The 27,845-nt window shown below is 33.2% G+C and overlaps 4 protein-coding genes and 1 pseudogene across 4 annotated transcripts; 2 read left to right on the top strand and 3 right to left on the bottom strand.

Moving 5' to 3' along the window:
• The first annotated feature begins 3,545 nt into the window (after positions 1–3,545).
• LOC122579395 lies at positions 3,546–5,644 on the top strand. Its single transcript, XM_043751564.1, has 2 exons — positions 3,546–3,812; positions 4,398–5,644. The coding sequence occupies exons 1-2, from the start codon at positions 3,750–3,752 to the stop codon at positions 5,484–5,486; spliced, it is 1,152 nt and encodes a 383-aa protein (XP_043607499.1). The 5' UTR covers positions 3,546–3,749; the 3' UTR covers positions 5,487–5,644.
• Positions 5,645–7,600: 1,956 nt separating this feature from the next.
• On the bottom strand, positions 7,601–9,887 carry LOC122579650 (pentatricopeptide repeat-containing protein At3g02650, mitochondrial-like). Its single transcript, XM_043751861.1, has 2 exons — positions 7,958–9,887; positions 7,601–7,693 (listed from the first exon to the last, which is right to left on the bottom strand). The coding sequence occupies exon 1, from the start codon at positions 9,657–9,659 to the stop codon at positions 8,004–8,006; it is 1,656 nt and encodes a 551-aa protein (XP_043607796.1). The 5' UTR covers positions 9,660–9,887; the 3' UTR covers positions 7,601–7,693; positions 7,958–8,003.
• A 2,928-nt stretch (positions 9,888–12,815) lies between these two features.
• LOC122579587 lies at positions 12,816–15,112 on the top strand (annotated as a pseudogene).
• A 1,818-nt stretch (positions 15,113–16,930) lies between these two features.
• On the bottom strand, positions 16,931–18,483 carry LOC122579967. The gene is made up of 2 exons (XM_043752235.1): positions 18,278–18,483; positions 16,931–17,204 (listed from the first exon to the last, which is right to left on the bottom strand). Exons 1-2 carry the CDS (start codon positions 18,412–18,414, stop codon positions 17,069–17,071), a joined length of 273 nt encoding a protein of 90 aa, XP_043608170.1. The 5' UTR covers positions 18,415–18,483; the 3' UTR covers positions 16,931–17,068.
• Positions 18,484–19,890: 1,407 nt separating this feature from the next.
• LOC122579457 (CRM-domain containing factor CFM9, mitochondrial) lies at positions 19,891–24,699 on the bottom strand. The gene is made up of 4 exons (XM_043751640.1): positions 24,518–24,699; positions 24,132–24,417; positions 21,182–21,583; positions 19,891–21,053 (listed from the first exon to the last, which is right to left on the bottom strand). Exons 1-4 carry the CDS (start codon positions 24,586–24,588, stop codon positions 20,277–20,279), a joined length of 1,536 nt encoding a protein of 511 aa, XP_043607575.1. The 5' UTR covers positions 24,589–24,699; the 3' UTR covers positions 19,891–20,276.
• Between the last annotated feature and the right edge of the window lie 3,146 nt (positions 24,700–27,845).

The following is a 27,845-nucleotide window of genomic DNA, read 5'->3' as shown; positions in this document are numbered from 1 at the left end:
ATGTCATCACAAATATCTCGTTGTCTCAGATTTATTAGAAAAAATATATAATGAATAACTTATTAAAAAGTGTCAAGTAATAAGTTTTTCAATTTGATAGGATCAACAACATAAGCAAATGTTAATTAAATGAACTAAAATATTTCACTTGGTTAATAATTATTTAAGAAAATTGTATTTTTGTATATATAAAAGTAAAATTATATTTTTTTGTATATTACGCGAGACAATATAAATATGCGAAATAAACACAATAAGTTTTAAGAATAACATAATTATTAATTATAGATAAAACATGTTAAAATACAATTGTACTGTTATGTAAAGTTTTATTTGCATCAAAAATGGCTTTTTTAATTTTTTTTCTTGTAATATTTTGTCAATATATAAAAGGTAATTGTTCTTGCATTGAAATTTAAATATGCATATGAAATTAAACTAAGTTAATAAAAAATTTAAGGCATGTAATGAAAAATTCAAACTCATTATGTATTTATATTATATACCATGTATTCAATCTCTCTATGTAACTAAGAGATGATAGTTTATAGGTGACATTTTAGTTTTTTTGTCACATTAGATTTTTAAAGAGGTGTCATATTTTCCATTTAAATTGTTATATCTATGTTGCCATGTACAATTTTTATCATCAATTTTGATCATAATCATTAATCATAATCCTAATCATTAATATTTAATTTTCCTTTTTATATATAAGTACAAAGATTATATACATTATACTACTTTTTTTTTTAATTAATTCAATGATAATTATCTTTTATCAAATAAGATTGTTTATTTTATTATGTTTATTTTTTGAAAAGTATTTATTATATTACATTTAATAATTACATGTCATGAGAAAGACTTTTATGATTTAAATATTTATGTTTCATTAGTCTTGCTTTTATACTTAGCGTATATAATATATTCATAAATTATAATTTTATTTTTTTTATCAGTCGTAATCTGATAGTTCTTTATATTACCATAACTATAAATAATAATGTAACTATCAATTATTGTTTTTATATTTTTGTTCTCAATTATCCCGCACAACATACGAGTTTAATCTAGTATCTAGTATATATAGTGAATGACATGCTTTTTCTTTTATTAATAAATTAATAGTTATCCATATTAGTTAAATAATAGTCAGATAATCTAAAAGACCTTTAATGTATATAATATAATTGTAAACGATTTGATAACTTAATAATACGGTTACAATATAAACTCATACATGCATGAGTATATATATTAGTTCATTATGTTTACAGATTACACTGATCGATCGATCTATGGCTTCCTAGGTATATACATACTTTATTAAGAATACAAAATTTAATTATTTCAAATGCAAGGACTAATATTGTGTTTTCTTAATATTAGTGATTAAATATTAATGGTGGAAACTGTAAATTAGTGATGGAAAACAAAAAAGTATAAATTATCCAAAGTAGATGGACTAATGTTGTGTTTACTTAATATTAAATTTGGTAATGGTACTATTATTTAGATCTAAGGGTTGTAATTATAAGTTTGAACTCATCTAACGGTCCTTGTTTCTCCATAAAAGAATTTAAGACCTTGTTATATATATATATATATATTGGTAGATGCCTTCCAGACAGAGAAATTTTTCTTTTTAGTATTAACATAGTATTAGTCTTTGAAATTTAGCCAACTGGACATTTAATGCCCTTTATGTCTTTCAGCAAATTATTGGTCACAGGTTCAAAACCTTTGAAAGACATATTGGGAAGTCTTTGTCAATGAGGTGGAGCATAGAGGTTTTTTCTGACATTAGTTAGTTTCCTCCAGAACGGTAGTTGGACTTCGACCGCCAGTCATGCCCTCAGATTGACTGTGTTGGTGACGTGGTCGATCTCTACCGGACGATGGAGAGGCATGCCGCTGAGTCCAATCACCACTGATGTTAAAAAAAATATAGTATTAAAATTTATATAAAATATTAAATTCTAAGAATAAGTTTGGTATATGATTTTTGCTATACTAGAAAATTAAAGGTGTTATGGTGATGTAACAATAAGTTTTAACTTTTTTGATTTTGATTAAAAAATTTACATTTTTATTACTGAAATATTATTTTAAATTGTATTTGTTGCATACATACCATATTTGTGTTTTTAGAAATTCCAGAATTTATGTCACATGTCAAAAATATAATTTTATTCTTATAAATTAAATGGAATTTTATGGTTCTAAGAAGGAGAAAAATATATGATCCAGTTATCATGTTTTCAAATTATTTAGGGTTTTCAAAATAACACGTGTGAGCTTTCATATCTTGATTCTCATATAAAGTAATAAAACAAACCATTCATTCATTTTTTTTACGATACACCATTTTACATCAATTACTTTTACATTAATAACCACATCTCTACCGCCATCGTCCTACCATCGGCCGCCGTCACAACCACTCGTCCTCGCAACATTTTGCGAGTACCTCTTTAGTTAAATGATAGCATATGATTTCTTAAGAGTGTGGTTATTTTAGTGGGGAGTGATGACTTTAAGTTGCCTGGTTTCAACTCTTTTAATTGATATAAGAGATTCGGAACATAGATTAATATAGAAGTATGTATTTATATTGTGTGAAGGGCTAGATACTAAGAGTGGAAAATTTATGTCACATTATAGTGTGTATCAAAAAATTGTTGGCGATGACAATATTTAGTGGTGTTTGGGGTTATGTACTTGTATATGAAAAAACATCACTAGTGGTTCTTTAGGAAACAAGATAAAGTTGATAAAGGATTGAAATCCGGATTATAGGGTGTAGATGCATAAATCTTATAGATTAATCCGGATTTAGGAACATAGATTAATCCGGCTCTTTTTTAACCAATAATATGTTAACACGTGTACAAGCTAAAATTTTGTCATTTTTTGCCAAATCTTACCAAAATATAGGGTGTAGATGCATAAATCTTGCCAATTTGCCGATTAAAAATAAGATGTATATCTATATTTAAGTTTTAATTATTTTTATATATATATATCCTCACATGCATCACATTTTCCAACACCCCAACGTTTACATGCATCGGCCAAACTTGGCCGATTGAAGTTGCCGATGCTTCTTGTCGATTCTTGCCAAAAAGAAGGGTATAGAAAACCGATTTGCTGATGCTACTTGTCAATGCTTTTTGTCGACTATACTCTTGCCCCTAACAAAATTGTTTTTGTTTTTTTCTCACTTCATATGTGGGCTATTTCACCACTTCACTTTCTCTCAAACTGCATACTTTATACGTACAAAACCTATATCTATATATAGATACACCCATTATATCTACATTTCCTTTATGTTGGTGAGAGAGAAAAAAGAACACCATTGAAACAAAGAAACGGCTAGTATAATTTGTAGAGTCCTTATTTACTTCAATTTAGTATTAGTATAGTATTATCATCATCATCGCACAACGAGTCCCTGAAATTTTGGTGCGGATTTTTTGGTCTAATATATTTTATAATAAATAATAATCACATATTAATTATTACTGTTATTTAAGCCATTTTTTTATTTATTTATTGCAATTCATTCAAACCCACGAAGCCAGGCATTTGATCAGGATTTGTTCTGATTTTTTATAAAAGAAGAAGAAGAAGAATTAGCCCTCAGGATTGTTGAGGGCTCAAATCATCAGCATTATTATTATTATATATACAATAATAATAATAATAATCTTAAAAGATTTTGATTTGAGCCCTTAAATATCATGCCTGATGGTTATTCATCTTCTAAAAAGAAGGATGACTTTTGGGACAACCTTTGTGTTCAGGTATATTTATATACATATGTTTCTATGTATGTATGCATGTATTGTATGTATGTGTATCTGATTTGATATTAATTTGGTGAAATGGGTATTGCTTGAAAAAACCTCATCCGTTTACCCGGGTTTTTTTTTGGAAGACCTTACCCGGGTATTGTTTGAAACCTTGGGTTTTAAATGGGTTGCTATTATATTGTTAATTCATTGGATATGTATCTATTTGTTTCATTATGTGTTGGTGGGTTGTTGTTATTTGATGTTTTTGTTGAGGTATGAATTTAGTATTTAATTAATGGGTTAGCTCGAAAGTTTTCAACTTTTATGTTTCAGTGTATTTTTAGAAAATGTCTATACAAGGTACAGATTCTGGGAATATAATGGATTTTTCTTCAAGAAAGGAAAGCAGGGGTTTTAACATTGTACAATATGATTCTATTAGAATCTTTCATCTATCTTGAATAATCAGAATCACATGTAACATCATCAATATGCAGATTTATTTTGTTGCTTTTTGCCATCAAGGCTTCTCATTGTCAGATTGGACTTTCATGTTTATGCTTAATGGGGTCTTGTTGGTTTTATGATTTGTAGGAGGTAAGCAGAATGGCACGATTTCGTTGCATGATGCAAACCCTTGATCTACGTTCGTTTGTTGTGTTATTTATAGTCATCCCAATTGGTGTCGTGGGTATTTACTTCCATGGACAAAAGGTCACTTACTTTTTGCGACCGTTATGGCAATCTCCACCTAAGCCTTTCATTCCCATTCCTCATTACTATCATGAAAACGTTTCAATGGCTTCACTCTGCAAACTCCATGGTTGGGAGGTGCGTGATTATCCAAGAAAAGTATATGATGCGGTTCTTTTCAACAATGAGATTGACATGCTTACAATTAGATGGAAAGAGCTTGACCCTTACATCACTCAATTTGTGCTTCTTGAAACCAACTCTACTTTCACAAGCATACCCAAACCCCATTACTTTAAAATTAATCGACAAAAATTTGATTTTGTTGAATCCCGTTTGACTTATGGCACTATTGGTGGAAGATTCAGAAAGGGTGAAAACCCATTTATTGAAGAGGCTTATGAACGAGTGGCACTTGATCATCTTCTTAGAATAGCCGGTATTGAAGATGGTGATTTGTTGATAATGTCTGATGTTGATGAGATTCCCAGTGCTCATACAATCGATCTTTTGAGATGGTGTGACGGGCCACCGCCAATCGTTCATCTTAATCTGAACAATTATTTGTACTCGTTTGAGTTCAATGTCGATCATGGCAGTTGGAGAGCTTCTGTTCATCAATATCAAAAGGGTAAAACAAGATATGCACATTACAGGCAGACAGATTATATATTGGCGGATTCAGGGTGGCATTGCAGCTTTTGTTTTAGAAAGATTAGTGATTTTGTATTCAAGATGAAAGCATATAGCCATACGGATAGAGTAAGGTTCTCACATTTTCTTGACCCGAAAAGGATTCAGAATGTGATTTGCAATGGTGATAACTTGTATGATATGCTTCCCGAGGAGTATACTTTTAAGGATATGATTGCAAAGATGGGTTCAATTCCTCATTCTTATTCAGCAGTGCATCTTCCTTCATATTTATTGAACAATGTGGATATGTACAAGTATCTTTTGCCTGGTAATTGTATTCGGGAAGCTGGTTGAACAATAGTTTAACTTTTCATGATACAATTAGATTAAGTACTTTTTTACAAAACGGATTTTAGGCTGTGTATCTTGATCAGGGGTGATTTAGTTGTACATTCTTTTCCCCCCGATATGGCATTATATATTATACATTTGCGGATTGAGTTCTCATTTCAGATTTTTTTTGTCTATGATTTAAAAAGATGTTCTATAATTTGTTTGGTATTGTTGTTGTGAAGAATGCACAGGTGTTGTTCTGAGCTGTGTACTGTACAAGATAATGTTATCTTTGGATGAACTTTTAGTGGTAAGCATGATTTTTAGGTCAACTTGTGTGAAGTGTTGATTGAAAGGTAAGTGCACATATAAAAGAAATGTGGGTGCTTTTTGAGGATTTTCCATAGAATTTTAGGAAAAAAAGACATCTTTTATGTGATGGATGGTGGACTTAGGAAAGAATTTAGAAACATCTTTTTGTTTTCTCACCACACAAATCAACTTTTTGTATAGTTTGTGATGTTACTGTTATGTTGTTACTTTATACATCATTTGAAGACTAATTTAATTTAAGCAAATTATCATCTCTGGTTAGCGATGTTGGACCGATCAGGTTGGATCTAGTATGTGGTTTGTCCTCAACGTTAGACTATGCTGGAACAGCGAGACCAAGAAGTTTAAAATATCTCGTTTATAAAAGCTTTACGCGTCTCGAAGTCATGGTCGTTTGTTTCTAATATTTGGATAAAAACTGATTCTGTTTTTCGATTATCTTTAATGATCATACAATCAGTTTCATGCAACTAGGAAGAACTTGTCAAACATGTTATTTAATTATTGCAACTTCAAACAATTTACACCATAACCAAACACTATCAACTACTAAAATCAAAAACTATATATTCTATCCAACTATATAGCATCACATACTCATTATTTTTTATTTATAAAATAAAATGATGATTTTAGACCAACCAAGCAAATACAGATAGACGGCCTAAATAACACTAAAAACTGTCCAAGCTGGTCTTAGAAAACTGTTGGTCCAGACCAGGTGTGGAATTTATGTGCAAACCAGCAGCCCAGCAGGGGTGGTCCTGCCCTGTTCCATTCCATTTGCTTGAGATAATGGTCTCTTTTTGCACCATGACAAAATATGACAAGATTGCAAAAATGAGAGGGATTTCCAATCACAAGTGTTATTCTTTTTCAAGACAGATAGCAAATTTAATACCTCCAAGTCATTTATCATCTAAAAATGAAAATTATTATTAGAAAGTAACATAGTTAAGATATAAATGTGTCCATTCAATGACTACACGCATTCTAGAACTGGGAAATAACTACTTCAACAGCAATCTCTGATTGTCACAGAGTCCACATCTAAACACAAGCAAATATGAACCAAAGATAACGGGATAATAGCTTGTGGCTCACATCATTGTCAATGGACCAGGGTAACTTATACATCCACTATTAAATTTGGAGTTCCCTATGGCTATCCCTATATATATGGGTCAAACAATGATATCCTTCAAGATAATAATAACATAATTCTTGTTGCAGGTAAAGATACATTAAACAGTGTGCAATTTCCAGTAATGCAGCATCATAGAAAAGAATAATAAAATGGTTTAACTCAGAGACATCTCTGTTTCACTAGCAAATAACATGAAGATATACTTAACTCAGTATCAACAGGTACTTAAACATTGTCACACAAAAGAGAGCTATTGAAAGAATGTAACACTTACACATGTGATGTCGTAACAATAATCTCAACTCATATTACATTTTGTAGCAGAAGACAATGTTATACTACCACCAAGTAAAATTTAAAGCTCCAATAAAGTTCTAAACTGCCAAAACGATATCAGGGTACTAGCTACTAAGTCACATTGAAAGAAAAAACTTAGATCAATTTACAACTGTAGTTTCTAGCAGCATAAGTAAAGCTAACATTATAATAACCAGCCTTTCAAGATCCACATAACTAACCCTCATAGCATTATGTATTCTAAATTTCTAACACAAAGCTGTTTTGGGTTCATATACATTCCCAAAAAACTCAGAAATCATCAACGCCAATGGATCAATCATCTTTTAATCTCCTGAGAAGTCTAGAAGCCCAGCGACGTAAACGTCGCTTCAAGCCAAAACCAACCACAATCCCAGCAACAAAGAAAACGCCACAAAGCTTGGAGCAGGTTAATAGAGACACAGCTCGCCTGAAAATCAGATACAGAATTATCATAATGACAACAACAAAACTGTGACCACATAGGACTTCAAACTTTTGGGGCTTGGTATGTAACTATGTATCATCAATATGGTGCTAGTACTATTGCTGGTTGATAGAAACTACTGTTGGTTAATTTCTTTAAACAAAAGAAGATTTCAATGCCCATATATCTCTATACATTTGTAAGATTGCATTTCAAAAAATAAAATAAAATTCAAACCTAAGGGGTAATCTTTGTAGCAAAACATACCTTCTTCATGGTACATATCGGTTACTACCAAAAAACAGACTGAAGTTTATGCCTCAACGCTTGCTTCTTTGGTCACCATGGCCTCATTTTCCAATTCCTTCACTGCTCTTATAAGTGATTTTGTGATCCCATTCAGATGTAAACCTTTTTTTGTCATGTCCTCCATTAGCTTCTCTGCCGTTCCCGAATCAGCCGCCTTTAAGCAAAGAGACTGAATCAACTTATTGTATTCATCGCCATTTGGTTGAACTCCATACTTTTCCATCTCTCCCAACAACTTCACAGCCTTTCGGAATTGTTCAAGCTTGCAATACCCACGAATCATTGTATGAAAAGTCACAGGGGTCAGCTTGCAGTGGTTCTTTTTCGCCTCAGCCAAGATTTTGGCAGCTTCTTCCATTTCACCGCCCTTTGTGTACCCACTCATAATTACACTATAAGCAAACACATCAGGCTTGAGTCCCCTATCTTCCATCATCCTCATTATGTTAATAGCTCCTTTCATGTCTCCCGACTTAGAAAGGCCATGGATAATCGTATTAAAGACTGCATTTCCAGGAGGAGGACCCGCATGAATCATTTTGGACAACAAAGCTTTTGCACCCTCGGTATCACTAACCCTGCACAATGCTTGAACAACACAGGAAAACTGTTTGATTGCATATTTTCGTTTATCTTGAGAAAAATCATCCAACATCTTCAATGCTAAGTGAACAAAATAAGCATCATTCTTCTTCCGGTCACATAAAGAACTAATCAAAAAATTAAGAGACGACTGGGACGGGTGACGTCCTTTCTCCTTTGCCAACAAATAAACCGAATGAGCTTCTTTCACCATCCCACCTTTACATAAAGAAGAAATAACATTCCCAACTTTTCCCGCCTCCGGTAATATTTCTTCACTAATCATCTTCTCACAAACCAAACCAAGACGGTCAAAAATAGACCGCCTACAAAGAGCTTCAATAGTAAAATAATACGTATCCGCATTCATAACACACGCAAAATCTCCAAACTTGTTAAACACCTCGTACCCAGCCATCCCTTTACCCAATCTCGAAAACAAAGATATCAACGAATTAAGCATTTCCGTTGTCACAAAACCTTTCTCCTTTTGCTCACCAATCTCCTTAACCAAATCCCACAAACTATATGCAACTTTCTTCTTCATCTCACCACAAACCACCCTCACAAGCGCATCAAGCGTCTTACTACTAGCACCTGACGCCTTGGTCACCCATTTAAAAAACCCGACCAAATTCTCACCTGAAATTCTCCCACTCTCCAAAACTTTCATCACAAACTCTTCACTCAAATCCAAATTCATATCATCAAGACTCGATTCCAACGACCTATTACCGACACCGTTCAAAAGAGATACTAGCTTATCTAAATCATGCCCATCAACCACTGCCTCAAAACCTTTGGTTTGGGAGTCGGAAACATGGGTTTCGAACACATCGTTGGCCTCTTGGATTCCGATTTTCCACATTTCCCCAATATTAAAGCTATCATTTTGATCAACAATCACATCACTAACAGCTGAATCAGTAGAGCTACATCTAACAGGGCTTGTTTGAGGGATAAAAATCAAATCTTGAAAATGAGCATTATTATCATAAGATTGTAAAATGGGGCGTACCTTTTTTAATAGTGGGAAGAATGCGTTTGATTGAATTTTTCTTGATGCTAATCGCCACATTTGTTTTGGAAAATGGGATTATTATTATAAGGTATATATGAAAAAGGAAGACAGTGCGAGTGTTAAAACCAAGCTTGTGAAAATACACCCGATTTTCAGGAAACGGATCGTGTATCGGCAGAGTCTGCCAGATTTAATATGTAGAAAAAGAGGAAGATATAAGATGTTGAAGAACCTGATGGAGAGGAAGAGGAGGGAGGGAAAAGAGGCGGCTGAAATTAAGATAGGATTGCAGCCAAAACTATATAAAGAAAGCAAAGCCCAAATAATTCAACTTCTTTTTAATACAAAGCCTAGTCCACTAGAATTATTTCTTTATAAAAAGCTTTTACTATTATTTATATATATTGGAATTATGATACGTTATATAAAGTTATAAATTTTGTTATTTTATATAAAAGAAAATTTTATTTTTTATTTTATCAAATGTTTATAATTTGTTTTTATACACATTTTTAAAAATTATATATTTTCTATATAAAAAGGTCAACCCGGGTTGGTTATTCACTTATTTGGGTTATGAGACTAGACTTGTGGGTCGGGTTATACATACCCGCTTACGATATTATTTTTTCAATTGGGTTAAGGTGTAAACAAATCCAACGAATAACAATAGTAATTTTTATTATTCCTTAAAGAAAAATGATTGATATATTTAAATAATAAGCTTAAAGATGTGCCTAAATATCTAGTGATGACATATGTCATGATTAAAGGTGAAAATTAAAAAGAAAACGAGTGACATCCATATGTCATATACGAAATGTTTTAGACATGATTTTAAGCCTGTATTTTATACATATATATCATTACCCTAACCAAAAATATTAATGAATTCTTTTATAAATATAAAAAAAGCAAAGGTCTGTTAATTTAACTAAATAAAAAAATAAAATGTATTTGTTTGTGTATAATTATTTAAAAGCTAAAGCTCCTCACAAGTTTTCGCTAAACATAGCCCTATAGATCCAATGTTTTATGTCCCAATGGTATCTAAGACAAATAAGGTTTGATCTAATTGAGTTTCGAATAATTAGCATACAGGCGGCCAAGCTGTCTTAATATACACTTGCCAAGTCGTTTGTAAATTGATTATATGTGTTGATGGTCAACAATCACTCTGCACATTCACCCACATCCATATAAGATAGTTAATTTGATAAAATAGAGGCTTTTGATTGTTTGTGATAAAACTAAGGTCGCGTTTGGTTCACACAATTTGATGAAATCTGATGGAATTGGAATTGAATTCCATTCCTTTAGTGTGTTTGGTTGGTTAAAGATGGAGGAATCACATTCCGTTGGAATGTTAACATTCCCTCATTTGATGGAATCTCTATTTCTTGGAGATGGGGGAAGGAATCTCATTCCGTCCCTCACTTGAATGTTCAAAAAATCAAAAACATTCCGTCAAATTCCATTCTTTTAGATTCTAATTCCTTTAAAAAATTTCATTCCTTCCAAAAATATTCCGCGAACCAAACGCGCCCCTGATAGTCGGACAAGAAGCTGTGATATAGGTTTTGATCTACAAGTAAATAGAGTGAATGGGACAAAGTTGTCAACATCTATAGACTAAAAACCAATGCTAATGTACTCGTGATATTGATCCTTCCGTAATACATCTAGTTTGTACAAAAAAAAATACTCGTACTATCACCATCACCATTCACACTAAAACCCCCCTTTATCTCCTCCAAAATGAACAAGCTCAAATGCCACTTCCATGGTGGCAAAAAACTACAACAGAAAGTCAAATTCCGCATAACCAACGTCTATTGTACATCTAACATTTTTTTGCAATCGATGTATAGTTTATATACGAAGAAGTTGTTTCGTATCCGGCAACTTATGTTACATCAGAATAACACCTGCTCCTTGGATCCGTGTGACAGCTTCAGGTTCTGTCTGAATAGGAAATTGTAGAAAAGGCTTTTCTATAATTGACTTAACTAGTGATCAAGAAGGCTCAAGGTACAGCCCATTGGAAGAACAACACAAAAATGGAGCCGAGGTTCTTATTTCATGAATGGACTAAGCCCATCGTCTTCCCAACCGAGCTTGAGCATTTGATCGACAACCTTCAAGCTCAACTACAAAAAGCAATATATGTCCGAAAAGGTCAGCTACTGCATAACTTTTAACAACTATAAATCAAGTCATAAACATCCAAGATTGACTTTGGGGTGGAAAGTAACAGGTTCGGTCGGATTTACCCACACATAAGTACTTTTACTATATAAATAAGGCGTAAATTTATGAGCATTGTCCGTGATTAGTCTCTAATTACTTATAGTTCTATGATTATTTACAAGTTGTGATCGTTATTATACATAAATATTTTATTTCCCAAGTTCCTCGAGTACTAAACTATATTACCTTTTCTTTTATAAAAAGATTAAGAACTTTAGAAGGTTGTATGCATTGGTATAGACTTTGGGCTATTTCCAATCTGGTGCGTCAAGACCCATCAACCAGAAGAAAACATGTAATGTATGTTATAAGGACGGAGTGTAATGTAAGAATTCAGGCTGGTTACTCGGATTTCACGTTATTGGAATCTAAGTTATTACATTTAAACCTACGACAAAGTCACCCATAATCTGATCCAATAAGTCACCCGTAACAAAGCTCTTGTTTGGATTCATATAAAAGGTACCATAGTAATCCCGAAATTTAAGCAGGATCGGTGAATACAGTCAATTGTTTGTCAGCTGTTGAAACCAACAGATTTGTGTTGTCTTTGTTCATTGCTAGTGCTGTAATAATTTTCCCATCTTTCAGTTTCAGTGTGTGAAATACCTGTCAAAGTGTATATTTTGATTAGCAAATTGATATAAAAGCAGATATAACGGATGTTTCTTAAGTAAATAGATGACACGAGTCATCAGGTAAAGAGAGTTTGACTTTATAAGGCTTGTCAGAGTGTATAATTTGATTAGCAATTTAACATAAAAGCAGATATAGAGGATTTTTTTTATAAAAAAATAGATGACAAGAGTCATCAGGTAAAGAGTGTTTGAGTTTATAAGGCCTTTTGTTGCAAGCAAACCAATCAACTCAATAGAATTGGCAGATAAATTTGAGGAAGAGTTGGCAGATAAATTTGGTGGTAGTGGTAGTAGCAGAAATGTAACAGATGGCTTTGAGGAAATTATAAAGCAGAGAATGGTAAATCATATTGTACTAGACATTCGTAAGAAGTACGAGAAAAAGCTTGCTGCACATCAGGGGAACCAGGATGATGTATATTGCTTCATTTAGTTCTTAATATGTTATTGTTGTATTCAAATTTCTGAAATCTTCTGCTTCTGATTCGGATATCCTAACGAGCGAACATTCTGATGTCAGGATAAAGAGTTAGCTGTTCCTGGAGCTGGGGTACGTTCTTACCTTTCCAATTGCCTTTTTTTTTTGTTTTACATTGTTACTTTAAATTTCAGAATAAAAGACCCCATTTATAGTTTTATAATTATTATCACTGTTCCTTATCCTATAATCTCTATGATGTTTTTCATTCAGTTTTCCTGTAGTTTGACGTGATGAAATCTTAATTGTCCAGAAGCATCTTTATCGGGTGTAGAGCCACTGATGCAAAAAGTACACAATGAGATACGTGTTGTTCATGCTGAAATTCTAGCAGCTGTTCGTCAACAGGTGTTATTGTGTTATCTAATTACTTCTCTTGCCTTCAATCATAAAAAGTTTATATAGGACAGCGCTTTTACTTGTTTTATATGCATCAGCTATTTGTTTAGTCTGATTGTGTAATCCCGTAATGTAGTCTTTCATTGATTTATCCGCTGATAATCTCAGTGCTTAATTGAATTACATTTTGTATCCAGAGTAATTCAGGGTCAAAAGCAAAGGAGGATCTGACTGCAGCTACAAGTGCTGTGAAGGTCTGTTAACATTCTCTGTGTTGTAGGGACTCAGTTATACTGAAAGTTTCAGTATACTTGCTTTTTCCTTGAACCACACTAATATGTTGCCTCTATTGTTATTATATAATTTCAGGAACTTATGTATAAAGTTAGAGAAATTAAAAGCAAAGCCGAGCAAAGCGAAACAATGGTTCAGGAAATATGCCGTGACATTATAATATCTTCTTTACGTGTCGTTGTGGATGTGGTTTTGAGCTTCTCATTGTCAGATTGGACTTTCAGGTTCATGCTTAATGGGTTCCTGTAGGTTTTTATGATTTGTAGGAGGTAAGCAGAATGGCACGATTTCGTTGCATGATGCAAAACCTTGATCTACATTCGTTTGTTGTGTTATTTATAGTCATCCCAATTGGTGTCGTGGGTATTTACTTCCATGGACAAAAGGTCACTTACTTTTTGCGACCGTTATGGCAATCTCCACCTAAGCCTTTCATTCCCATTCCTCATTACTATCATGAAAACGTTTCAATGGCTTCACTCTGCAAACTCCATGGTTGGGAGGTGCGTGATTATCCAAGAAAAGTATATGATGCGGTTCTTTTCAACAATGAGATTGACATGCTTACAATTAGATGGAAAGAGCTTGACCCTTACATCACTCAATTTGTGCTTCTTGAAACCAACTCTACTTTCACAAGCATACCCAAACCCCATTACTTTAAAATTAATCGACAAAATTTGATTTTGTTGAATCCCGTTTGACTTATGGCACTATTGGTGGAAGATTCAGAAAGGGTGAAAACCCATTTATTGAAGAGGCTTATGAACGAGTGGCACTTGATCATCTTCTTAGAATAGCCGGTATTGAAGATGGTGATTTGTTGATAATGTCTGATGTTGATGAGATTCCCAGTGCTCATACAATCGATCTTTTGAGATGGTGTGACGGGCCACCGCCAATCGTTCATCTTAATCTGAACAATTATTTGTACTCGTTTGAGTTCAATGTCGATCATGGCAGTTGGAGAGCTTCTGTTCATCAATATCAAAAGGGTAAAACAAGATATGCACATTACAGGCAGACAGATTATATATTGGCGGATTCAGGGTGGCATTGCAGCTTTGTTTTAGAAAGATTAGTGATTTTGTATTCAAGATGAAAGCATATAGCCATACGGATAGAGTAAGGTTCTCACATTTTCTTGACCCGAAAAGGATTCAGAATGTGATTTGCAATGGTGATAACTTGTATGATATGCTTCCCGAGGAGTATACTTTTAAGGATATGATTGCAAAGATGGGTTCAATTCCTCATTCTTATTCAGCAGTGCATCTTCCTTCATATTTATTGAACAATGTGGATATGTACAAGTATCTTTTGCCTGGTAATTGTATTCGGGAAGCTGGTTGAACAATAGTTTAACTTTTCATGATACAATTAGATTAAGTACTTTTTTACAAAACGGATTTTAGGCTGTGTATCTTGATCAGGGGTGATTTAGTTGTACATTCTTTTCCCCCCGATATGGCATTATATATTATACATTTGCGGATTGAGTTCTCATTTCAGATTTTTTTTTTTTTGTCTATGGTTTAAAAAAATGTTCTTTAATGTGTTTGGTATTGTTGTTGTGAAGAATGCATAGGTGTTGTTCTGACCTGTACTGTACAAGATAAATGTTATCTATGGATAAACTTTTAGTGGCAAGCATGAATTTTAGGTCAACTTGTGTGAAGTGTTGATTGAAAGGTAAGTGCACACATAAAAGAAATGTGGGTGCTTTTTAAGGATTTTCCATAGAATTTAAGGAAAAGAAAGACATCTTTTATGTGTGGATGGTGGACTTAGGAAAGAATTTAGAAACGTCTTTTTGTTTTCTCACCACACAAATCAATTTTTTGTATGGTTTGTGATGTTACTGTTATGTTGTTACTTTATACATCATTTGAAGACTAATCTAATTTAAGCAGATTATCAACTCTGGTTAGCAACTTTAGATTGATCGGGTCAGATACGGTCAGTGGTTTGTCCTCGACGTTAGACTATGCTGGAACAGCGAGACCAATGAGTTTAAAATCTCCTCGTTTACGCTCCTCAAAGTCGTGGTAGTTTATTTCTAATATTTGAATAAACTGATTATGTTTTTCGATTATTTTTAATGATCATACAATCAGTTTCATGTAACTAGTTAAAAGCTTGTCAAACATGTTATTAATTATTGCAACTTCAAACAATTTACAACATAACCGAAAACTATCAACTACTAAAACTATATATCCAATCTAATTATTTAGCATCACATACTCATTATTTTTTATTTATAAAATGACGATTTTAGACCGACCAAGCAAATACAGATAGACTGGCTAGATAACACTAAAACCTGTCCAAGCTGGTCTTAGAAAACTGTTGGTCCAGACCAGGTGTGGAATTTATGTGCAAACCAGCAGCCCAGCAGGGGTGGTCCTGACCTGTTCCATTCCATTTGCTTGAGATAATGGTCTCTTTTTGCACCATGACAAAATATGACAACATTGCAGAAATGAGAGGGATTTCCAATCACAAGTGTTAAAATACAAGACAGATACTAAATTTAATACCTCCAAGTCATTTATCATCGAAAATGAAAATTAATATTAGAAAGTAACACAGTTAAGAAATAAACTATACTAAGTAGACAACAATGTGCCATTCAATAGTTTGATGATGACTACACGCATTCTAGAACTGGGAAATAATCATAAATTCAACTACTTCAGCAGTGATCTCTGAGTATCACAGAGTCCACATCTAAACACAAGCAAATATGAACCAAAGATAACGGGATAATAACTTATGTGGTACACGGCCTCACATCAGTGTCAATTAAACACCGGATTATCAAATTCCATGGTAACTTATACATCAAGTATTAAATTTGGAGTTCTCTATGGCTATCCCTATATATATGGGTCAAACGATGATATCCTTCAAGATCATAATAAGTAAGTAAATTTGTTGTTGCAGGTAAAGATAAATTGAGCATTGTGCAATTTACAGTGTGCAATTTACAGTCATGTAGCATCACAGAAAAAAAATAATAAAAAAGTTACTCAGAGACAAAACTGTTCCACTAGCAAATAACATGAAGATATACTTAACTCAGTATCACCGGTACTAACACATTGCCACACAAAGAGAGCTATAGAAAGAATGTAGCAGTTACACATGTCATGTTGATCATGTTGTAACAATAATCACAACTCATATTAGCAGACAATGTTATACCACCAGGTAAAATTAAAAGCTCCAATAAAGTTTTAACTGCCGAAAAGGTATCAGGGTACTAAGTCACATTGAAAGGAAAACCGTAGATCAAATCTATGTTTCTATAGTTTCTAGCATCATAAGCAAAGCTATCATTATAATAACCAACCTTTCAAGATTCACATACCTAACTCTTAAAGCATTATGTATTTTAACACAAAAATGTTTTGGCTTCATAAACATTCCCAAAAAACTCAGAAATCATCAACTCCAATAGATCAATCATCTTTTAATCTCCTGAGAAGTCTAGCAGCCCAGCGACGCAAACGTTGCTTCAAGCTAAAACCAACCACAATCCCAGCAACAAAGAAAACGCCACAAAGCTTGGAGCAGGTTAACAGTGACACAGCTCGCCTGAAAATCAAACACAGGATTATCATAATCATAACAACACTGTGACCACATAGGGCCTTCAAACTTTTGGGGCTTAGTATGTATGATTGCATTAAAAAAAAAAAATAATAATAATTCAAACCTATATTTTCCTAGGTTACTTAATTCTGTTTTTAGATAATATATAGACTTTGTTCTTGATATAGGATGAAAATTGAAAACTCGGTACTTGGGTAGCAAGAGAGCATGTCAATCGCTTTTGTAGTTTGTGTATTTAGATTTCAGATGGTGTTTGGATTATTTTATGGGCTTAATGGTTTATGAAAAAGCTAAAAAGCCAATAAGCTCATTGTCCGAGCGTGTGAGCTTAACAATAAGCTCAAGTTTAATGTGATTAAAAATGAGCTTATTCATCTTTTGGTTTTACGATTACGATAAGCCAATAAGTCCAATTAGTAGGCTAATCCAAACACCCCCTTCATATATATTAAACACCCAAAATGAAGAAGTTACAACTAGTTAGTCACAAGGCAACAATGCAACATGAGTCATAAACAACCTACAGGCTAGCAATGTGGGTCGGGGACTCTTGTCAGAAATCGCTCACGCTCATTGATTTCTGTCACTAATTCTTTAGGTACATGACTTGTATAGCTTATAGTTATAGGGTGTGCACTCCACACCTCCCGGCCTGGCCGATTTCCAAGTTCAACTTATATCCCTTTAATTACACTAAAAAATCATCAGCATTTACTCTCTATTCTCTAATATAAATAGTCGGCCCAAATTATCGGTCAATACAATAAACTTTATCACTAGAATTTTAAGTTTTTAACACAAAAAATCACACAGCACCAAGTGGGGAGTATCTATGAACCCACGACCAATTGGTTGACGATACAACCGTGTTAGTCATATGAACACCGCTGAATTACTCAATATAGTTTTTTTTATTAATTTCTTTTTTAAGATTGTTAAGTTGATTTGAAACTATATATAGGGAGAGAGAGTTCATGGAAAATAAGAGTATTTTTTTACTCGTAATAAAAAGAAAAAACAATAGTAAGTAGATGGATTTAGAGAGCAAAAAGAACCTGGGGGGTCGAGTGAGCAAAAGAGAAGTTGGGTCGGATGAAGAAGCAGAAACCGACCCGGTGGTATTGTTAATGGATGCTGCGGCAGTAGGAAGGTTGACCATAGCCGTCCTGATTGTTTTCTGAAACCCTTCCATTGTCTTATACTATTATTTTCCCCCCAAATAAACTAGATATCGACTCGTGTTTTTTTTTTTCTTTTCTTCTCTTTATTATGGATTTGACTATTTAGTATTTATACGAGTAGTTTTTTACTATAAACTGTTTTCTTTTAACCACTTAGGATGATGGTAATGGCCATGTCTAGCAATCCACCAATAAAATATCTTCACATCATTGCATGCTCATGCCTAACCATGTCTAACCCATAGCAATCATGTTTCCCCATGCCTTATTATTCCTTTACTATATTGCTCCAATGATATCCACTCTCTCTCCTATATCTCCTTCAATAATTAAATATATCTCTCTTTCTTTCATGCCTAAGTGGCAATCCATGCCTAAATCTCTCATGCTTGGACCATGCCTTGACGTTGGCGGCGGTGTTTGCCGCTAGGCTATGCCTAGCTCCATGCCGCTCCCGTTGCCATGGTCCTTAATATCATACTTTTACTCTAGCTCGAATACTGCTCTCAAAGACTTTTCTCCCAAGATTTGAACCCCGAAATACCTACAAACTGTTTGTAGTTTTAACTCTTTAACTAGGAATTAGATGGCATCCAAAGGTTTTGTCTTGTCAGTTGTAGCATTGTAGGTGAGGTCCAATGGTTTCGGTTTCTTGTTTGGTGTTTTTTCACCTGTTACAACAGTGCAGTATATTTTTTATAGTTGTCTTTTGTTTGTAGTTGCGATTCATAGATGGTGCTTTATTTTTCCATGGTAACATGTGAAAGAAAGGAAGAAAAAAAAAACTGAAATGATTACGATTTTGAAAACAACTTAATCGATTAAGATTAAGCCAAAATATAACTATTTATTTAAGAAAACCAAAGAGAATCAAATGTAGCACTAACATAAGATATCAACAAGGTTGATGGCTCACTTGTGTTGTTTTTGACTTTGCGTATTTCAACATTCATCCTAAGCATTTCTGTAATTTAAAAGTATAAGTAAAATAGTTTGTCGTAAAAAATAATAATAATATAACTTTTTACTCATTTAATTGATTAAACAAAAGTAACTAACTAACTTTAAACGTGATTAGATTTTATGTGTGTATTGAACTAGTTTGGATAGTTATATTAGGTGTACAAAACAAATTGCCTATTTAGCTCAGCTAGTCAAAGTGTTCGTGCTAATTAATAACGCAAAGGTAAAAAAAGTAGAGAACAAAACTACAATACAAACCATATATAGCATTCCCTTTTTTTAGGAAACTTTATCAAGGTGATTCGACACTTAAATGAAGACTCTGCAAGCCTCGATTCAACCCTATATTTTGAGGGTCACAAATTCATGTACTGTTAAAAGCCTAAAACTATTTATAAGTACCACCATAAATGATGAACAAAACCAAAAAAAACATTAGTCCACTTCTATGATACACTATTATTTGTAAAAGGGTTAACAAAATATTTGCAGGAGGGTTAACAAAAAAGCCTCCAGACGAGAAATTATCTTAAGGGATCATGAATAGAATAAAAAATCCAAAGGGGTTACATGATAATATAGATAGATTTTTGTCAAATTTGTATACTTGTATGAGAACTCCCTACACAATCCCATGACATTGAACCGATGCAAATCCAATATGCAAACTCAAGTGATAACCAGTGAGCACTTCAACACCATTCAGACTATGGTCTTTATGACAATGCAAAATTGCAACGAGATTGCAGCATAAAATGTTAACAATCTTCAGCTTGATTAATTTGTACTGACCTTTGAAGATAAATTTCAAGTTACCCTGAATGAACACTACCAATAAATCTGAAGGTTCATACATCATAACAATCTCTAGTCATGAGAAATTAATGCTGAAGAGTTCCCTACCACCAAGTTAATCACTGTCCCAATTTTCATCCATATTTTTTGCTGTTTTTGGCTTGTGTTCAATGTCGTAATTTGTAGTTTCTGGTGATGATCTTGCTTCATTTTCTCCATCAGTTTCAAACATGACATTTTGCAAATCATTCAATATATCTTCTGACTCATATTCTTCTTGAGCATCATTTCTCATGAATCTATCTTCGTCCCTACCATTGAACCTACCACCATCACTGGGTTTTCTATTACGACCTCCCTTCCACCTTTCTACTTTTGGAGCATCATTAATATAAGAAGCTTCATCTGAGTCATTTTCGTCAACTTGATCATCTTCATCTACCTCATCACTCTCACTATTACTACTCCTTTGTGGGGCCATCCTACCCATTCCTGGTTTTGTATACCTTCCATCATAATCTTCTTTATAAAGATATCTAATCTTGTTGACTTCTTCTTTCTCTGCGGCTTCTTCTGCTTCCCACTCTCTGTCAGCTGCCTCCTCAATCTCTGCTATGAACTTGTCAAGCTCCTCCTGATCACTGTCTTCACCAGATTCCGGTTCATTTGTGTTTACAGTACTTGCTTCACCCTTTTTGTCACCATGGAAGACATAAGGACTTCCTTCCTTTTTGTCTATTGCATTAAAAAATGTGGATGCCACTCTTTGTATGCTAGCCATGGCAACCGGGTCATCAGGATTTACGTTCATTCTCCTAAGCTGCTGCTCTATTTTCTTGATATTAAGTTTTTGAGAATCAAGTGCTTGTTCGAATCTAGCTTTAAATAATGCCTGTATATCAATCACAATTTAGATATCAATCATCATAGCCAACATCAACCAGGGGTGATTAATTGGTGTCAAATTATATAATTTATATTATATTAGAGCACAAAAGGTCAAACAAAATAGAGCCGGACCTTTCTTTTGGTAAGGGTGTTGATTGGTATCAGATTCTTTGGTTGTCTGTAATTTCTTCCACGAAACATGATGATGGTTTTGACATTATGTATGTTGACCACAATGCCACCACTCAATCTTGCAAGCATGGTTGCCATTTCCTTAATCTTTTCTTTGGGAAAGTTATCACAACAAACTTGAACAGTTTCATGAAACTTCCAATGCATGTGCATGTTTTGAACCACACCTCCAAACACACCACGGACGCCAACTGGTACATAATTTCTGTTTCGAAAACCAATCTTTTTTAATGCTTGGACCTGCTCAGGGGTCAAAAGTTCAGGATCGTGCCGTGGAGGTGGTAATTCTGGTAGCTCATATTTTTTCAGCTTTTGAAGAAGCAATGCAACTTTTTTCTTGGCCTGCACTAGTCAAAATAAACATGGGGGTGAATATAAAGCACCTGTTCGATGGAAAAAATTATATGCTATCAACCAATGTAAGTTATTAAACTATCCAACTCAAGTTTATGAATAATCACGACAAAGTAGTTTACCAAACTTGTTACTGGATTCGTACATTCAGAACTTTACTAATGAGCCAAAGGACTAATAAATAAATCATTAAATCCTAAGAGCTTGAGCCAAACTAGAATAATAATCCGTTCCAGATGTTGCTTTCAAATGCATCATGGGTTTTAATACCCCCTAAACCCACAGATTTAGAGCTTGGAGGGAGAATTGTTTTGAACCATATGAGTTAAATGGGTATATAATAAGAACTGGTCAAAATTTAATCAGAAGGCAAAAGAATGAAGGTTGGTGGGGATTCCGACTTTATGTTTTATAGAATAGATATGAACCACAATCAGGTCTTTATTGTTTTTAATACATCTATGATTTGGAAGTGCTAGAATCTGTTAATGCGAGCAAGCATGGAAGAGGGCAATTTTTCGATAGAGGGGATAAGGACCAAGCAATCTGAAACTATTGGCTTTATGGTTTTTTAAAGCCGAGTAATCAGTTGCTCCAAAGATTATGATCGGGTTCACAATATTGAAAGGGATAATATATAAAATAAATTCCTAATATGTTTTGTTAAGACTGAGCTAAGTTTAGCCACCATAAGATCGATTGTCAAATGGGACATATATACCAGCACCTGATACTGATATAGGTTTTATATATATCAGTATAAATATCAAACTAATACATATGCTGTTCAAAAAAGGTTTTATAAATATCAACTATTACTTATTGCAGCTGGAATATATCATGTTTGTAGATTGTTTGGAGCTGAAATGGTTTAGATGGGAATAGAGAAACGGAAGTTGAACCGAGTAGTAGATAGTTTCTTTTATGAGCTGCTACCTATTCATCTTGTATGGGGATCAAGCTGGGCCAGGAAATCAATTCAGGATATTATAAGATGTGGAAATGGTCTTAAATGTATACTTCTAGACGTTGTTGCAATGTCATCGCTCTTCTAGGGATTGAAGGTAATTCGTATGAGTTTATGGACTATGGTAACTCTAGAAAAACTCATAAAAGAACATGGGAACTAGTTATCCCAATTTGTTTCTGTGTTGTTTCTGTTCACATGGGCCTGTCCTGGTATGGTATGAATCTATGGGACTGAAATGCCTAAGTAATCATCTTATATATGATTTATGTGGGTCATATACTCATATGTCACAGTAATCAAGTATACGATGGGTGTATAATGTTGAAGATTGTTATACTCAGTCAGCTGCATAAGTACATCTCGTTAACCAACTGTCCATGGAGCTTAAAAGATGGAGTCTACATAGTATTTGAGGTGGCAACTCCTGTTGATGTATTTGGAAGGATTCTGAAGGGTGTAGAAGTCCAAGAAGATGTGTAAGCATGAGATGATTATTGTTGATTATTTTATGTTGAGAGGAGGGCGGCCCAGTACCATAAATGAGGTTGTAAAGCTTAAGCATACAGGCTGTTCCTAGCTACGCCAAAAGCAGAAACAAGATGTTGATGCTATTTACATTGATGTAAATAGTTTGATGGGTCATTGACAACACCATAAGGGTCATGGACAATCTCACAAATTCAAGATTCTGTATCGGATTTTAGGGCCCTTACGTGTTTATGTTCTAAACCTGGTAAACGGGATAGGTTTTCCCTAGGATACCTGAGAGGGCAATTAGATGTATGCTGCCTAATAGGTGTATCCAGTGTCTGTTTCCAACCCTTCCCTGGCCATCCCCATGATTTTACCTAGCAGAGTTTGAAGCTGAGACCTCTTGTAAAGAACTCAGGATGTTAACCAATAGACCACCTTGGAAATGGTTGCATGTTCTAGGCATGGGTTCATCATTATTGGCTACTAATTCTGTGGCACTTTCACAGCAAGAATCGGTCTACACTCTACGATGGACACTGCCAATCTACTTTTATAGGGTTATTTGTTGTTTTTCACATGCTTCTCAATAAGTCATCTACCACTTATGCTAGGATGAGAACTAAAACAGAGTGTTGGTGGAATAATTGGAAGCTTATAATAATCCAGTTGACTTAATGAAAGAAAGTAGTCAAGAGGGAACTACAAGTAAGAAAAGTGCTAATTTGCAACAAGTGAACAATTTTCACCTTGTTATAGTGCTAATTTGCAACAAGTGAACAATTTTCACCTTGTTATAATCAGAAAGAGAACCTTGAGGCCCCGTCTTATAAAACCACACTCGCATCAGAACTTAATAGCGAAAATATGGCTACGAGAGGTTAGCATGTGGAAGGAAAGATATCACAAGATTTCTAGAGAACTACCAACAGAAATCAATAGATAGATAGATATGCAAGGCTTTAGCCCTATCATAAACCAAAGTATACCTAACGATTTGTCTAGGTTATCATCTCATTTCATTATTCCTAACAATTTTTCCATTTCACATAACACAAAATAACAATAACAACACATTAAGTCAACAAAGCATACCCTTTTAAGATTGTAAACGAGACGTTCCTCATCAGTCATCAACTTCTTTTGAATCTTTTTAGCCCTCCTAATCTCCCTCAGGGTTTTACCAGACTCTTTCTTCATCCTCATCTCCACTTTACTTCTCATACTCCTTCCTTTCGATGTCGAATACATCCGATTCCCATCAAACCCATCGCCTGACCCGACCCATCTCAAAAAGCTATCATCTTTATTCACAAATTTGAACTGGGTATCATACCCATGTATCAAATTAGGGGCAACACCTCTTAACAACTTCACATCCCTGAAATAATACACAATCAAATCAAATTAAAATAATTTCAAATAAGATTATGAAGAAATACAATATATATAGATATATGGTGTGATATGTATATACATACTGGGTGATGAAACGGTGGGTTAGGGTTTGAAAGCAATGCTTTTGAAGGTTTCTTGAAGCAGCAATGAACATTGGACAGTGATAAAATTAATAGACAGATTTATTTATGTTTTTGATGAAATTGTTTTGGTGGGCATTTGGGAATGGGGTTTTTCATCAGGGCAGGGTTTTAGTTCAGTACTACTGTAGAAGATTAGCCCCGTATCAAATACGAGTACAAAGTTTACAATATATTAAAATGAAATAATTGGTAATCTATAATATCTTATAATAATTATCACTTTCTCTCATAAAAGTGTTAGATAAAAAATTATCATTTTATCTTTTATAAATTAATTTACATCATTATCTTTTATTTTCAAAGTTATATCTACTATCACTTTACATCAATTATATTTACACAAATAACTTACAGAGTTGCACCTACCATGAACACCACCACCACGACCACTGTCACCACCAAACCGCCGCCTCATCGCGCGAGTACAATACTAAAATAGGTAATAATTGTAAATAAATATAATAAAAAAATCTTATAAAATACAAATCTATCCATATCTATCTATAATAGTATAACTAAAATAGGTGATTGGGGTACACTTGGCCTAATCTTTTTCTTTTAGTGTAATCCTCTCCTTATTAATTCTCAATTTTTTAAATATTTTATTTAAATTAATAAATGGTCAACCTTATTATTAATTAAAAACTTTTTTTATCCTTAAAAATCTCTCAAAAATTATCATTTATATATCCTAGAAAAAACCCACACATATTCTCAACCCAAATAAAACCTACGGCAAAAAAATTGTTGATGAATTGGTATGTATTTTTCAAATTATATACTTTGTTGCAAATTTTTATTTAACTAAATTTGGAAGAAAAAAAAGTAAACTGCAATCAATATTTATATGGAGTTATTTTTCATATGTTTCTTCTTTAGTTTTCATATTGATTAAGTTGTGTTATTGGTCATATTGATGGTTGCTCGAATCATATTAGCTTTGTTTAATATATTTTGAGATTACCCGTTCATAAGACGGACCTGAACACTAGTTTCAATATATAAGAAAAGAAAAATATGTAAAATTTTACCAAAAACTAAATTACTTCTCGCGTAATATGTGGATTAAACATATTAAGTTTTTGTTATAACTTATAATATAATTAATATTTATAAATAAGACGTGGTAAGATTTAATGATAATATTATTCTAAAAAATATTTTGTATAAAAAGTTATTAATAAGATACGTATGTTAATTATATTTTTGTAAAATGACTGAATAAAGATAAATATAGTTACTAATTGCTTAAATTTTTTATATATCATAGATAATTAATGACATGTTTAATTTATATAATATCGCAATTTAACATATATAAATAAAAGATGTTAGAAATAATAATTTTGACATTTTTTACATAAACTTTTTATTACTCCTTCTGTTACATTAGAATTCTTGTTTTCAATATTCAAAGTCTTTATTTCTTAACTTTGATCTTTTTTCGTAAATATAACTTTTTGTGTTATATAACACTTGATGCAAATTATAATAATGAAAACAGATATAAAACTCAATCAATTCATATAATTTATCAAATATTATATAATCAAATATTATATAACACAAACACAAATATTTAAAGTTTAATTTCAAAAAAAAGACTTTGAAAGTTTTAAATATGAGACTTAGCATCATATACATATTAATAATCTTTTATTTAAATATCATAAGAAACTAACGATATAAAACTAAATACTTAATTACTTATAATCAATATTTATTATTACAATAAAAATATTATATAAAATATAATGAACAAAAACAAAAGAAACAGTTATAAAGGGGAAAAAATGAATTTATCAAAAAGTAAATTTAAAATTTAGAAATTATTTTTCATAGTTATATCATTAAAATAATTAAATTTTAAAATTACTAAATATAATAATTGTTTTTCAATGACCACATTTGGATTTATTAAATTAAAATTTAATCTAAAAATAAAAATAAAAAATGCATATGATATAATCATTTCAATTTAATGGTTATAACTAGAAGTTACACTTTGAATAGCTCTAATTAAAAATTAAACTTTAAGTTTCGAGCTGAAATCGTGACACATTTTAAAAACTAGACGGATGCCCGCACGATGCAGCGTTAATGGTGGTAGTGACGACGGTGTGACGATTGGCGGTAGTGGTGGCACCGATGTGCGGCGGTGGCGGTGATGAAGATGTTTAATTTAGTGAATAAAGAAGAAGGTTAACATGGTCAATTCTAAGTTTTGATTATTTAAATGGGGGAGGGATACTTTGCTTAATATAGTACTATAGTAGTATAGATATAGAAGTATAGATTGGAATCGTGAGCTACTATAATGCTAGTTTCAAAATTCCGTTTAAGGTTTTTAAGACTAGTAGGAGTAAAGGGTTCCAAGAACCCCATCCCCTCAACCTTTTTGTGACATGTGGCATTATGTGATAATATAAGAGTTTTCTTGGAGCAAAGGGTTCCATTAAATGAGGTGCTTGAATATAATATATTAATATTATATATAGAAAAAGACAAAAGTCTTGCTCCTCATGCCTTGTGACTCCCACTTTGCACTGCGTCTTTTTCTTGCCAGGGTCACCAATTTTTTCCTCGAGAATGCCGCTTTGAGCGTTGTGCTTGGCGTCCCTTGAGTGTTTTCAGGCGGTCTCGAACACTTTTTGGCTGCATAACACCTTGCTCCTACTAGTCTAATGAGATTCAATTGGTCTAAAACGAAGTTCGTTTCTGGTAGAAATTTGAGGGCCGTTTCACGTCAAAATGTTGAGCTTCGTACGACATGAATTTGATGAGGCTCGTTTGACACATTTAAAAAATTGAAGTCCGTTTGACACAAAAATATTGTAGTCCATAGATATGAAGTTCGTTTGCTAAAATTAATAGTGAAGCTCGTTTCATAACAAAAGGTTGAGGTTCGTTTGGTTGTTGTCATTAAACTAGGTTCGTTTTCGAATGAGGTTCGTATGGTCGTTTTCTTAAGCCTCGTATGACCAACATTCTGAGAACAATACCATCAAAACTCAAATACGAATATCACATATCTTGACCTGCCGACCAACATTAAATTCAATGTTGAAAAATTACGACCAAGTTGCTAGCATAAGGAGAATTAATCAATTAAATTATTGTCCTAATATTAACAGTAATTATCTTATGGGATTTTCTACAATGTGCCCATTAGGTACAGATCATTTACTACTTAAACTAGTAAAATGACTTTTAAATGCTTGGAATTTAACGGCATTTCTAATGACACTAGAATTTGGCAAAGTTAAGT

This window comes from Erigeron canadensis, chromosome 8 (genome assembly GCF_010389155.1).
Source record: "Erigeron canadensis isolate Cc75 chromosome 8, C_canadensis_v1, whole genome shotgun sequence".
In the NCBI taxonomy this organism is placed as follows: domain Eukaryota; kingdom Viridiplantae; phylum Streptophyta; class Magnoliopsida; order Asterales; family Asteraceae; genus Erigeron; species Erigeron canadensis.
The sequence above is the reverse complement of the archived record's forward strand: the minus strand, read 5'-3'. Positions and strand labels throughout refer to the sequence as shown.